At 34.6% G+C, this 13707-nt stretch overlaps 1 protein-coding gene and 1 long non-coding RNA gene across 6 annotated transcripts in view; one reads left to right on the forward strand and one right to left on the reverse strand.

Moving 5' to 3' along the window:
• Positions 1-13037, forward strand: part of LMBRD2 (LMBR1 domain containing 2) — a 46290-nt gene extending 33253 nt beyond the window's left edge. Inside the window, exons 14-18 of one of the 5 annotated variants that reach the window (XM_045787242.2) lie at positions 710-813; positions 2246-2292; positions 3578-3683; positions 6315-6444; positions 7369-13037. In XM_045787242.2, coding sequence (XP_045643198.1) covers positions 710-813; positions 2246-2292; positions 3578-3683; positions 6315-6444; positions 7369-7453 — 472 coding nt within the window. In that variant the 3' untranslated portion in view covers positions 7454-13037. Of the gene's footprint in view, positions 1-452; positions 690-709; positions 814-2245; positions 2293-3577; positions 3684-6314; positions 6445-7368 lie in introns of those variants that run through there. The other 4 variants (XM_045787245.2, XM_045787243.2, XM_045787246.2 and 1 more) reach the window with 4 other exon arrangements.
• The window catches only part of LOC123785482 (uncharacterized), a 42993-nt gene that overhangs the window by 1373 nt on the left and 27913 nt on the right, over positions 1-13707 (reverse strand). Inside the window, exon 3 of the long non-coding RNA XR_015726879.1 lies at positions 6876-6963. This is a non-coding gene — a long non-coding RNA (uncharacterized LOC123785482). The remainder of the gene's footprint in view (positions 1-6875; positions 6964-13707) is intronic.

The raw sequence follows: 13707 nt of genomic DNA on the forward strand, positions 1-13707 counted from the left end.
TTCTTAGGATTACGGTAAGAATAAAATAAGAGAGTATCTGTAAATTGGCTGATGTATATAGTAAGATCTTAACAAATATTAATCTTGCCTTCCCATCCATTGCTGCTTTCCTTGTGTGTCATAATTTCAGAGTATTCTTGCCCTATACAACAGTGAAGTTTAAAGTAAATACCAAATAAGATAAAGCAATAGCCCTCAGATAAGATATAGTTAAAAATTATGAGCGTATAATTAAAGCTATTTAAATGGAATTGCCTAGCTCTCAGCTTATTAAAAAAATTAAACATGAAAATCAATTTGCATAATTAAGATTTTCTAAACCAGGTTATTTTACACTTGGGAATATTGGTTGTGTGTGTATTTTCCGCATTAAAATTGTTTGAATATAAGAAAAGAATAAGTTGCATTTGTATTATAGCCATTGTTTTGTATTGTGTAATAATTTTCTGCAGGTATACTCATGGCCTAACTCAGTTTATTTTTGTAAAAATCTGGGTATGGTGCATACCGTGTCTGTGGAGTACTGGCTATATAAACTTCTTAGAGAAATAAGTCCTTCTTAAAGAAAGATAAGTATAACTACATAACTTTCTGTGATAACTGATGATAAAACATAGGCTTCTTTGGGGTGACAGTACTAAAGAACAGTCTATCTAAACATTTACAATGAGAAATAATGCTTGTCTTTTTTAAAATCTATTTTTATTAGTTTGGGAACTCGTTGTTTGAATCTGCTTGGTTTCCAGCAGTTCATGGGAGATAATGATATGACATCAGACCTGGTTGATGAAGGAAAAGAATTAATCAGACGAGGTAAGATTTGTCTTTTAAAATAAATGAAAGTACTAAGACTCAAAATACAAAATTAGTGTTTGTATAATTTGTAATTTTTAATCTATCTTAAGAAATTAATGTTTTTGGAGCACCTGGGTGACTCAGTCTGTTAGGGGTCGGTCTGCCTTCAGCTCATGTCATGATCCCAGGGTCCTGGGATCAAGCCCCACATCAGGCTCCCTGTTCAGCCAAAAGCCTGCTTCTCTCTCTCCCTCTGTTGCTTCCCCTGCTTTTGTGCGCTCTCTTTTTCTCTCTGTCAAATAAATAAATAAATAAATAAATAAATAAATAAATAAAATCTTAAAAAAAAAAAAAGAAATTAATGTTTCTTAGCTAAAAATCTACGTACAGCCTTCATAGCAAAAATAATTTGAAAACAAATGATGGTTTCATCCCATCTTTAAGAAATACTGCAGCAGAAATTTAGTATGTCCTCAACTAAGTAATGCTCTTGGATGGCGTTGGAGTCATTTTCGTGTTTTTCTGGAAACAGATTTGCCAAGCTCAGTACAACTATAAAATTCATGAGTTGCAAGAATCATCAGTTTAATACCGCACAGGAAATCATTCAAGCCAGGGCTGGTTTTGAGAATACGATGATCGTTAACAACCTGTTAGAATACATGGCACTCTACTAGAATCCAATCCCAACACTGGATGTATCAAATTTCCTGATGTCTAAGTGATGGTAGGGAAAAAAGAAAACAAAACTTGAGTGTGAGGACATTGATTCCTAGACATTCTCCCTACATGGGTCTGGAGCTTTTGTGTGATCATTAGTTAAATGTAAGCCAAAATATGTTGTGGCTCCAACAGAAGCTGTTGGAGCCTTCAAATTCTCTCGTAGGAAGGTGGGGTCTAGTTGACGTAATGGTTCTACTGCTTTTTACATTAATTAGATCTCATCCGAAGTATCATATTCAGTCCTGGGTAAGATTTTGAGTAGAACTGATAAGTTAGAAGGTATTTAGAGAAGGAGAGGCAGAATTATGGGTCTGTAGAGTGTATCTTATGCAAAACAAAACAAAACAAAAAAAACCCAAAAAATACTGAGTATATAGCCTGAAGAGACTAAGGGAAAGGACTTTTATGCAGAAAGAAATATCAACTTAATTTAGAAGATAAAGCAAAGAAAAATAAGTTACCTGCAAATTTGAGATCACCATGAGGAAGAACTTTTTCCTCACTAAAACTATTTAGACAAGGCCTAAAGATCACCTCCAACAAAAATACAGAAGGTATTCTCTGTGGACTTAAGTGACCTCTAAGGTCCTTTCCAACAATAACCTATTACTTTTGACTTTGTAGTAATTTAAAGGAAATTGGTCATAGCCTGATACCTTTACTTCAGTTACTCTACGTCTAATTAAACCATGTTATACCAAATTTGAGACCACTTTTCTGTCTCTAGAGAAGAGAAAAAGGCAAAGGCAAGAAGAAGGTGAAAATCGAAGAAGAGTAAGTATAGTACTTATTAATTTTCTGTAACCTAAAGACTAATGTGAAATAATCATAAGAATTTTACTGATTTAGAATTGGCTAACATCCAAAGAACAGTGGGAAAATGACAGGGGACACGTTTTTTTAAAAAGATAACTCAGATGTACATGCTAGGTGTTTTGTCCGACCTGTTCTAAAAAGTCATTAGTATTAAATTACTTTGTGTCCACCGTCTAGCAGTTTCTTGCCTACGGTTGGTACTCCGTGAATACTTAATGAAAGGAGCAATAAATTCATGCAATCTTGCTATCAAAGTCATTTTGATTGCTTAAAAATTGTTACGCTTTTTTGGTAATATGACATTAATTGTATTCGTCTTCAATTTTTCTTCAGTCCTCTGTTTGCTTAGGCAAACTAATCTCCTCCTACAGAAAATTAGGAAAAATTAAGTCACGGTTACCACAAATTTACAACACCTGGGTGTATCTGTACTGGAGAAATGAAGACTCAGAGGAGGAGACATGATAGTTGTCTTCATGTACGTTAGTGGTGTCATGTAAAAGGAGACTTGGTCTTTATTTCAGAGGACATAATTGGAACCGGAGAGTGGAAGTTCCTGAAGATAGATTTCACCTCTTGGTGAAAATTTCTAACATCTGCGGTTTGCCAAAACTGTGATGGGCTGCTCACAGTAGAAACTTCCATGTCATCTAATAAGAGAGCCAATGGCACAGCTATTTTAGAGTGAAACCCTGCACTGCAGGGGAGGTCTAATAAGGTGACCTCTAAGGTTCCTTTCAGTTCCAAGAATTGATTGAGTAGCATCCCATTTCATATGGTTTGACTACAACTACCTAATCATGCTTGTATACAACTCTAATTTTGCTTTTGAAAGTGACTTTTCAGGTCTTTGATATCTGTAGTTTATTTATGTAGGAAAAAATTTTGTGAACATCTCATGAATTATTAGGAATTCTCATAACTTTTATGTGGTCAAGGTAAGCCTCTTGTAGCTATCATGTTTTGACATTTTAGAAGAATTGAAAAGGTTAATTATAGCTAGCAAAAATGCCTATAAATGTTCATTTGGGAAAAAATTCAGAGACTTAAAATCATGTAGAAACAAGAAAAAATATTTTTGAAAATTTTCATGGTACTATGCTAATCATACTGATTATCAGGTGAATTTCTGATGAAAATAACTAAATTCTCTTACTCTGTACATACAGTCTGCTGACACTGAGGAACTACTTTTCTGCCTGTGAGTTCCTTTGTTATATATTTATTTGTGTTTCTGTCCTAGGAATGGAAAGAACGTTATGGACACAACAGAGAAGATTCCACTAGAAACAGAAATATTCATATTGACCCGAAAGAGTCAAACCTCTCAGATCTTAGTACCACCCGATGTAAGTCGTTCATTTTCTAGTTCCCTTTGAAGTTGTTCTCTTAACGCTTGCTTGCATGGAGACTGGGAATTAAGACATCCATTCAAAAATGCCTTTAGAGAACTATAGAGGTGGTTCTGCAGCGTCTTTCCTTTTTCATCGCTCAGTGTATAGAAGGAAAGGGAAACTCGAGTATGCATTCTGGTAGGAGACGGAGAATTGGGACAATGCTTGAACAGTTGTAATTGCGCTACCCTAAATAATATCAGTACTTACCCCAGGTGTGTTTACCTACTATTTACCTAGATGGTGTCCTTTACTTTTCTGTTAGTAGATGTAGGCAATTCAGTCATTTTTATAGCTGTTTCATGACTGACCCACACGTCAGATACTTGCCCAGGTATACAGGGATCTAGAGAAGATAAATTTCCTGTCCTTGAAATGCCAGTTAATTTTGTGAGGGACTGATACCAAGTAGAAGACATTTGCCAATGGTTTGAGTTAGGATACCTCCCCACATCTTTGACCCTGCCATCTGCCCCTGGGAAGGTGGCAAGAAACCTGCTTTTGCCTAGGACTCTGACCGGAGTAGAGGCAGAGGAGGGTTGTCTTTGGGGAAGATGGACAAATGCCGAGAGAGTAGAAGGTACACTCCTGATGCCAAGGGAACTCAACTCAGGGGATAGAAAAAGAGTTCTTTATTGGGAAAGGATTTCTGTGATAAAGTAATATTAACTGAGTATTTGGGAATGAATGGTACTTAGCCAAGTGAAGGGGTTTTAGGCAGAAAGATGAATGAGTGACTGAAGAGAATGCAAGTTTGTTTCTTGACAAGATCCTAAAATATGAAGAGCCTGATAAGACGGGAGTCTGCAGAGACAGTTGGGAAGCAGGTATTACCATGCTCAGAAGTGCAGACTTTCTCTCAAGATTTCAGTCAGGAAAGCAGCATGCTCAGATTTTTGGTTTCAAAAGATAAATTTGAACATAAAGCTTGATTTCCGGGGAAGTGAAAAACAAACCAATTTAATGTCTGTTTTGGTAATGCAATCAAGAAACAAGGGCCTAAAATGAGCAGTGATCATGGAGATAAGGAGGAAGGGATGTGTTTGAATGAGATTTAGGGTAGAAGAAATGGGAGAGAGCTAAAGGTTTAGTTAAAACTAGGAAAGAGGGGTGCCTGGGTGGCTCAGCCAGTTAAGCATCTGCCTTTGGCTCAGGGCATGATCCCAGGGTCTTGGGATCAAGCCCCATGTCCAGCTCCCTGCTCAGTGGGGAGCCTGCTTCTCCCTCTCTCTCTGCCTCTCTCTCTCTCAAATAAATAAAATCTTAAAAAAAAAAAAAAACAAAACTAGGAAAGAGAGGGGATTCTACAAAGATTTGAAAGCTTGCTTACCACGGAGTAAGAGTTGACACGGTAGAAAGATGTGGGAGTATGGGAGAATGTTCAAGAGAAGAGGAAATACAATGCCTTAGGATGATGACTTGAAGAGAACCTGGAATAGGGGAGGCAACCAATATTTGCTGAATGAATGAGAGAAAAGATGAAGGGCAGAGTCCAAGATGACAAAAGTGTACGATACAATCGAATTGGCTTGCCTTAAGTTTTCAAAAAGAGCTATATCATAAAGTTCTTTTGAAGTTATTGGACTGCTCAGAAGAACATTGTGAAAATTTAGGTTAGTTTATGAAGAAAACCCACCCCATCCACAAAGAGAGAAGGGAGGGTTAGTTCAGTAGATCTGTACTGACCAGGATGGTTGGCATTACCCACATGGGGCCACTGAGCCTTTGCAACGTGTCTGGTGCCCCATGTTGAAATGATAATATATCTGATACATTGAACTAAATTAAGTCTGTTAAAATTAATTTCACCTGTTCCTTTTTACTTTTTTCATGTAGCTACTAGAAAATTTAAAAGTAAATACCAGGTTTGCATTTTATTTCTGTTGGACTTAGCTACCCTAAACTCTTGGCTCCTAGGAAAAAAACTCAGGCCTTTCTTGAAGAGCTTGAGTTGAGTACACCTTAAAGAAAATTCTAGCCATGGGGCGCCTGGGTGGCACAGTCGTTAAGTGTCTGCCTTCAGCTCAGGGTGTGATCCCGGCGTTATGGGATCGAGCCCCACATCAGGCTCCTCTGCTATGAGCCTGCTTCCTCCTCTCCCACTCCCCCTGCTTGTGTTCCCTCTCTCGCTGGCTGTCTCTATCTCTGTCAAATAAAAAAATAAATAAAATCTTTAAAAAAAAAAAAAAAAGAAAGAAAGAAAGAAAGAAAGAAAATTCTAGCCAAGCACTGAGATACGGCAGCCCCTGGATTCACTGTGAAACCAGTTGAAACTTGATAATGAAGAATTTCATAGCTCATATGTTAAATGTTAATTCCGATTCAAATTAATTGCATCTTTGCCTTGTACCTGCTTCTGAGCTTAGACTAGCTACCAGGGAGAAACTTTTCCTTGTTATTTTCTATCATACCATTTTTCATTTTAATCTGATTTTTAAGGAATCAGGTAGTTATCTTTTCTTACTGTTGTCTTCACAATCAAAATTCAGATCCTTTATAATCTTGACTTTTTTTCCATGAGTCCATAGACTGTGACCCATAAAGACAATAGAAAAATTGACTTTTTTTTTTTTCCTTCCTTTACAGCAGCATCTAAATATACCAGGGTCAATAACAGGACTGAAAGGGACCGAATAGAACTCCTCCAAGATGTAGAACCTTTGGATTTTAATGCAGAAACATTCACTGACGATCCTCTTGAATCTAAATCAGAGAGGTAAGCTCTATTTTAGCTCCAGCATTCTGAAATTTTAATAACATACGACTTAATGAGATAAACATAAGGAATATGTTCATCTTTACTGCTAATAATAACCATATTCATCAATCTTTGGTAACTTTTTATACCAGCTAATGCTTTTATATTTTAAAAATTATAGCATCCAGTGTTGGTAATTGAAATTGCTATCTCCATAAACTACTAATGGTATTCTAAATAAGAAAGAAAAATTGAAATTGATATTAAGGATCTTAACAATGTTTATATGCCTATTTGTAATGATCCCATTTATGAAATTTATCGTACTTAGTGACAGCTACATAGCCGTGACTGGGTGTCAGACACTATTCTAAGCACATTACCAACAATACTGTATTTAAGGTTGTAAATCCAATTGGATTTGAATCCAGAGAATCTCAGTAACTTACCCAGAGTAACACAGCTTGCAAATGGCAAAGTCAGGCATTCAAACCCCAGGACTCTGGCGGTAGAGTCTGTGCTTTTAGCCACTGTGCTCTAAGAAAATAGTTAAAAGCAAAATATCATATGCATGACGATATTTGCGACAATATTGCCTGTAAACAGCAAAAATCCTAGAATATTCTATTTCTGTTGAACAGTCAAGAGTGATTACTAAATCTTCAGTTCCATGATGTGTTTACATCTCCCTATCCCTTTCTTTTTATATCTCTCACCCTGTCTTAGGTGTATTCTAGGCTCTAAAAAAGTTGTTCATTAATTTATAGTAAAGTAAATCCCCTTGGGATTTTTGTAAGTTTTACAAAGTTACAAAGTATCTTTGTAAGTTTCTGCTTTCAGCTACTGAATAGATTTTACAAATTGTGCTTACAAATTATGTAGCCGCTTCCTTTTAATGTGTCCTTGTTTTTCTCTCCTCCTTTGTTATTTTTGATGCCTCAGAACATTTCTTTATCCACCTTTCAGGTATCAGCCTGGTGGACGATACCTCTCGATGTCTCAAACCGGAATATTTGATGATGTTTAAAGTCTGAAAGAATTTATGGAACAACTAACCAAGATCAGCACTTCAGTCCAGTCTTTATGAACATATGTGTGCGCTAGAATTTATACTATACTCTTAGTGAAAAGTGTCAGGACAAAAAAAGGCACTGAAAGTTACTCACATCTTAGTAATAATAGTTTATTGCCTATTGAATAGAGCATCATCTGTTTTATTACACACCATTCCTGACGTGTCTGCCTTAGAAGTACTGGTGTAGTGGAAGGATTCAGTTCATGACAAAGATCAGTATCTGTTGAGAACATGTAGTTTGGCTTGTTTCAGATAATTTTTTGGGGGAAAGTTGTTTTAAAGATCCAAGAAAGCCATACGTCATAACTAAATAACATCACACAGTTTTATTTTCATGATTTACATAAATTTTTGCTCTTTCTAAAGAATATGTTAATCCTGTGTTTCCCAAAGAGATGGAGACCTCAAATAATAATGGTATTTACAAAACCCATGTCTTAAAAACAAGGCTTACTTACCAGACATAACTGAATGTAGAAAGCTCTTTTTCAACTCTATATGCAAATTAGCAAGGTTTTTGCATGTATAATTAAGATTCAACTGATAGTGTTAGTATCTTTGGCATGTGTACTGTAATCGGGTGATGTATTATTTTTTCAGTCTTTGCTAGTAACTGGAAATTACTTTATGCTTTTGGTATTGCTTTGTAAAAGATTTTCATTTCAGGGAGAAATGTTCACCTTTATGATTCAGCATATTGAGTTAAGTATTGATCATTCCACTCAAAGAGAATCTGAAGCGTTAATGGTAAATAGTGGTTTTTTTTTTTTTTTAATAGCCAAAGAGTTCCATAAAATCCTCTCATTTTTAAAGGTGCCTGTTGGTGCTTTGTGGAAAATAACATTTGGTTATTTAAAGGTAAAATGTGAATCCACTTACTGTTATTATTAACATTTAGATTGTGGTTTATGTGTAATAATTTTGTTAAACATACTTATTATTTTTAAATGGGTTTTTTAAACTTTTGTGTTTAAGCCAAAGTTGGGTATATTTTAAATCATCAGTGTTTTATTGCACGGTGAATATTGTACAGTTGACCACAACATGCTTGCAGAGAATTTTTTATGTCCCTGAAATGTTTGCAACTCAAAGAATCCCCACTGTGGATTCATCCAGTGACCCTTAGTTCCTGAGCTTACCGACAGCACTCTCAGTTTAACACCTGCTGTTCTGTGTAGTTTTTAATAGTGCTCGCTTGCACTCGGAAGAATCCCAGTTTGAAAATGAATTATATGGTCACCCTAACAATATGATTGTATGTTTCTTGAAGGTAATCTTCCCTTAAGTCATAATTTTAAATGTTTTATTTTGCTTTTTACTTAGTATTATCATGTAAATTTTTAAGAGATTGTTCTGTGCCGATACTGAAAGGAATAGTGTATCATTCTAATTACCTGATTTTGTTCAATTTTATGAGCTTTGAGGTTAGATCCCCTTTAAAAGAATTATAAATGGATAGACTTTATTCTCAGTCCAAGGTTATACAGACTGTCCGCTTGAGAACACACACACAGCCTTTCACTCTACGTGTGGTTAGAGAGCTGTAGGCCAGAAGCAGAGATCATTTGGTATTGTTCGTAATTTCATGATTGACCATTGACTATCTCGAGCAAATTATGTAACCTTTCAGTGCCTCAATTTCTTCATTTGTGAAATGGAGATGATACTTGCTATTTACCTGCTGATCTACCTCCCAAAACGATTGTGAGGGTGTTGAGTTGATGTTGATGTGCTGGAATTCAAAAAACAGAACAAAATAAATGGTTACCCGTGCTACTTTTCCTAGTGGTACTTGACGGTGTTGGATGGAGAAATAATCAGCCCAGAGAGGGGTTCAGTTTCTTATAATTAGAGAGAAGCTTTTAAGTCCCCGAGGCAAAACTGTTTTTGGAATAATTTATCAGAAGTCCTTTGAAAATAGTATTGTTGTATATTTGGTCTTTGGGTTTACCTTGGAATATTTTCCTTCAGCATAATGTTGCTTCTCGTCAGGTTTTGTCATGAAACCCTGATGCTGTAGAAGAAGTAGGAGCAGAAAAAGAGATTATCCAGGCACTTTTGTAACTTATAATACCCTAACATAAATGGATAGGAATATGTAGGAGAATATACTACTTCCTTTATTATTGACATTTTTACGATTATAATAATTGGAGTGTACGTAATACTTACTTCACAAATAACCTAGCTCCCTTTGTCACTTCTGAGTGATTCCCAAAATAGTTTTTGGTTGTTTTAAGTCTAGAGTGTTCAACTTTTTTAGCAGAATTTATCTTACAGGATTTTATGTATGATTATATAGGAAGGTTACCTGACTGGGCAAATTTGGGTTCATAAGGTAATGTTTAACCCCTGAAGAATAAAGAGTTTATTGGTGGGGGGAACTAAGTTAATACTTGTTAAGCCACCTTGTGTAGAAAAAAAGTGGAGTAAGAACAGAAGTTTTCTGCTTGAGGAAGTTTGTTGAAATGTAATGACCTCTACTGTAAAACATTACTACTAAATTAATACACTTTAAATTCAAAGTAATTTCCTGAAGAATTACTTCTAACAATTAGTTTTTGATGTCTTTCTTATGTAATAATAGATACCCAATTAAATTTTCTAAATTGTTTTTCTAAATAATCATTAGGTAAGTATATTCAGTAAGCCAGTAATTCAAAATAACCATTGCAGAAAGTAATAATCAATAATCTGTTAATTTTGCGAATCACCTGCAAGTTGCTAATTAACTTTTGTTACTACATCCATAACTTGTTCTTACCAGTGGAGCTTTTTCATAAAAATCATTATTAAAATAAGAAATAAGGTATAAGCCTAATTATTAGAATTTGCTCTCTTATCAAATGAATACAAGGACTGTTGAGTACTTTCAACACATAAGAGGTCCCCCTTTCACAAGAGTGGTAAGAGCTAAATCAAAACATTCAAGGCTTTTCCATTCATAAAAAATAGATCAAAAATTGGACAATCCACACCATCAAAAATAAATACTGTGAATTGATTTGTTTTTGGACTCTACTGTTTATTAGAATATAAGTTCTTAAATTTACACTGGTTGTGTACCCAAATGAAATTAAATGTGGATAGGAAAGTCAATTTGTGTTTTTTTTTTTTTTTGAAGTATACTTCAGCGTACGGATGAAAGAATTTCATTTATGTACAATAACAGACCTCATTTTTTATCTTGTAATAGAGTCAGGGAATGCTCTTGATGGTGTGTTGATTACCATCTTAAAAGAAAGTGAACTCTCCATAATTATAATTCACACTGTTCAGTAATGTGAGTTTTGTACTTGTGATTTGAGTGGACCATGCCTGAAAATCACAAAGATAAGTATATTTGCACTAAAGAGGCTAAACATGTCCCTGAAAAATCTTAACATACTTGAATCTCCAAAATGTAATGGATCACATCACATTACATTCTAAATGTTAAGGAGTAAATGGATTTAGAGTTTTATCTCTCTTTTCTTCCTCCCTCATTCCTTTTATACCTTCCCTCCTTTATGAAGCCTCTCTTAACAGTATGACTTTTAATGTGCTGACAGGTTTTTCTTGTTTTGTGTACACAGTTGTTCCTGATGATCAGTAGGATCAAAAGGAACTAGTTCTGATTTCACACCCTACTACTTGAATAGCAATATTGCACCTAAAGTAGTGAAACAGATTTTTCTAGGCAACTAAGCAACATCTGGATGTAAATGTGATGTACGCTGGCTCGGTGTGTTGTCTTTAGGTCACTAAAGAGGGCACTTCATTAAAATGAATTACTCTCAGTGGAATATTTTGGCATAAAGATGGATTTCCAAAAACAGAAATTGTTAAAAACAAAACAAAAAACCAAAAAGATTAAGAACCTTGAGATACCTTTTTGCGAAAAGGAATTCATAAATAACCTACATCGTTGTCAAAATTTTCGTTAGGAGAGGCTAGAACAATACAAGAGGGTTACAGGAGGCCTTCTAAAATATGAAAACCCTCCATGTAGGGTTCTTCTTCCCAATGGACTTTTTCCTGGTCAGAGAGCTAGAAGTTCAAGCCGTGTCATCCCCATCCCAACTCCTGGAGACCAGGCCCTATGAATCATCTTCCCCAGCAGAGCAGGCACTAGCCCTGCCCCATCCTCAGTCCCATCAATGGGAACATGACCTCACCTCCCAGTCCTTTCACGTTCAGCCTGGTCTTCATAAAATTTTATTATCATTGTCAAAAGATTTGTCCATTGAGGTTGATTGAAGTCTTGCTGTAATTTTTAATGCATTAATAAAGCAAGAATATTGCATGTTCCTCTTCTCCTTGATACCCTAAAAGACATTTGTTTTTAACATACTCCCTGGGGAGAATTAACTATTTTCTTCTGAAAATCTTTTCTTTGGTGGGTGTCTTGATCTCAAATCATTTTATAAAAGGAGTTTTTTTTTCTGTACTTAGTGCAAAAGAGTAGAAAATGTGGTTTACTATGGCAGACATATGTAGGGTAAAGTCATACTTTATTAATCTGACTGCACAACATTTTGAGTCAATATGATTGATAAAAATCCTATTAACCTAGTCACTTTAGAGCTGTATTTCTCAAAAGAATGCTGGCTAGCATCTTCCCTACTTAGTACACCAAGTTGTAGGGGAGAGACTTGTATTTATTTTATTAAAAGCAATCCAATGGATTTGTTTTTGTCCATACTTTGAAAACAGCTTGAAGGATTTTTCTCATTTTAGAAGGTAGAGAACATGTGGACATGTCTTTTAAATTACTGTAATCTAATATATATTTATAAATTATAGTATTGAAAAAGAGCTCTAATATTGATGTTGTTACTTTCTGGTATTTAATTTCTATAAAATGTTTTTGTAGTACTAACTGTAGTGCTTTTAAGTAGTTTAAAAATCCTTCTCAAATAAGTTCTGCCTGCATCGTATTTCCTTAGGGCAATATTCTAATGTTCAGTAGTCCAGTGTGAATTTGAAATATTCCTTCACCCCTTCGGTGTCTTTTTATATATACCAGTACCCAAGCGAAGTATACCAAAAGCCTAATTTCTGTGTTGCATTAATAAAGTACTTGTTATTTATCTAATTCAGTGGATTAGGTGAAATAGAGGATAAATCTTTTCAAATGTGCATCTGATCATAATTTTTCTAAGTGTTCATTATGTTCATCTTTGGTGCATGATGCCAAATTTATCTTTAATCAGCCATTACTACCTGATATGTAATGACAAATGTTTTCGTATCTGACCAATGGGTTGTAGATTTAACTATTTTTCTCTGCAGATTCTCACTACATTTTCAAATATGTATTTGGAAAAAGCTGCAAAGTGCTACCTATAAGTAAGTTAGCATCTTTGGTCTTATCTATGCATAATGTTCTCTCGGTTTGGTTTTGACAAACTCGTGGACTTGTAATTGCTTTGTAGTATTTTAACTTATTGTGATGTAATGAGTTTTTTGAAATGTTTATTTGATTAGCTATTAAAATATAGGAAATTATGTGGCTTTGCATGAAATAAAGTACATTTCTACAAGTTCCTAAGAATTTTGCTGATTATTTATGAGCCTGAAGCTTTCTTTGTTCTTTACAAATATATTAATGGACATTACAAATAAAATATTTTAAGATAAATAAATACGTGTACTTTAGGTTCTACATTACTCTATCCAGTGTTTATAATTAAAGCAAGTAATTACAAATTACAAAAATTAGAAATCAATGAAATTTAAAGCAGGGAAACTAAAGAAAATCAACAAAACCAAGAGCTGGGTGCTTGAAAATATCAAAAAAATTGATTAAATCCTAGCCAGGCTAAGAAAACAGAGTTGCTTTCCTTTATACCAAAAACAACAATTGAAGTTTGAAATTAAAAATAATACCATTTATATTAGTCCTAGTTAATGGAATTTAAGGCAAGAGAAGGAAATAAAAGATAAACAGGCTTGGAAGAATAAACTGCCTTTATTATCAGATAACGTGATTGTCTATGTAGAAAATCTAAAAGAATTGACCAAAAACCTCTTGGAATAAGTGATTATAATAAGGTTGCAGGATATAAGATTAATATACAAATGTCAATCACTTTCCCACATAACAAATTGACAAGTGAAATTTGAAATTAAAAATATAATAACGATTACATTAGCGCCTCCAAAAGTGAAATACCTAGGTATAAATCTAACAATGTATATATAAAATATATATGCTCTATCAT

This window comes from Ursus americanus, chromosome 15, assembly GCF_024610735.1.
Source record: "Ursus americanus isolate L20-20 chromosome 15, mUrsAme1.1.p, whole genome shotgun sequence".
In the NCBI taxonomy this organism is placed as follows: Eukaryota; Metazoa; Chordata; class Mammalia; order Carnivora; family Ursidae; genus Ursus; species Ursus americanus.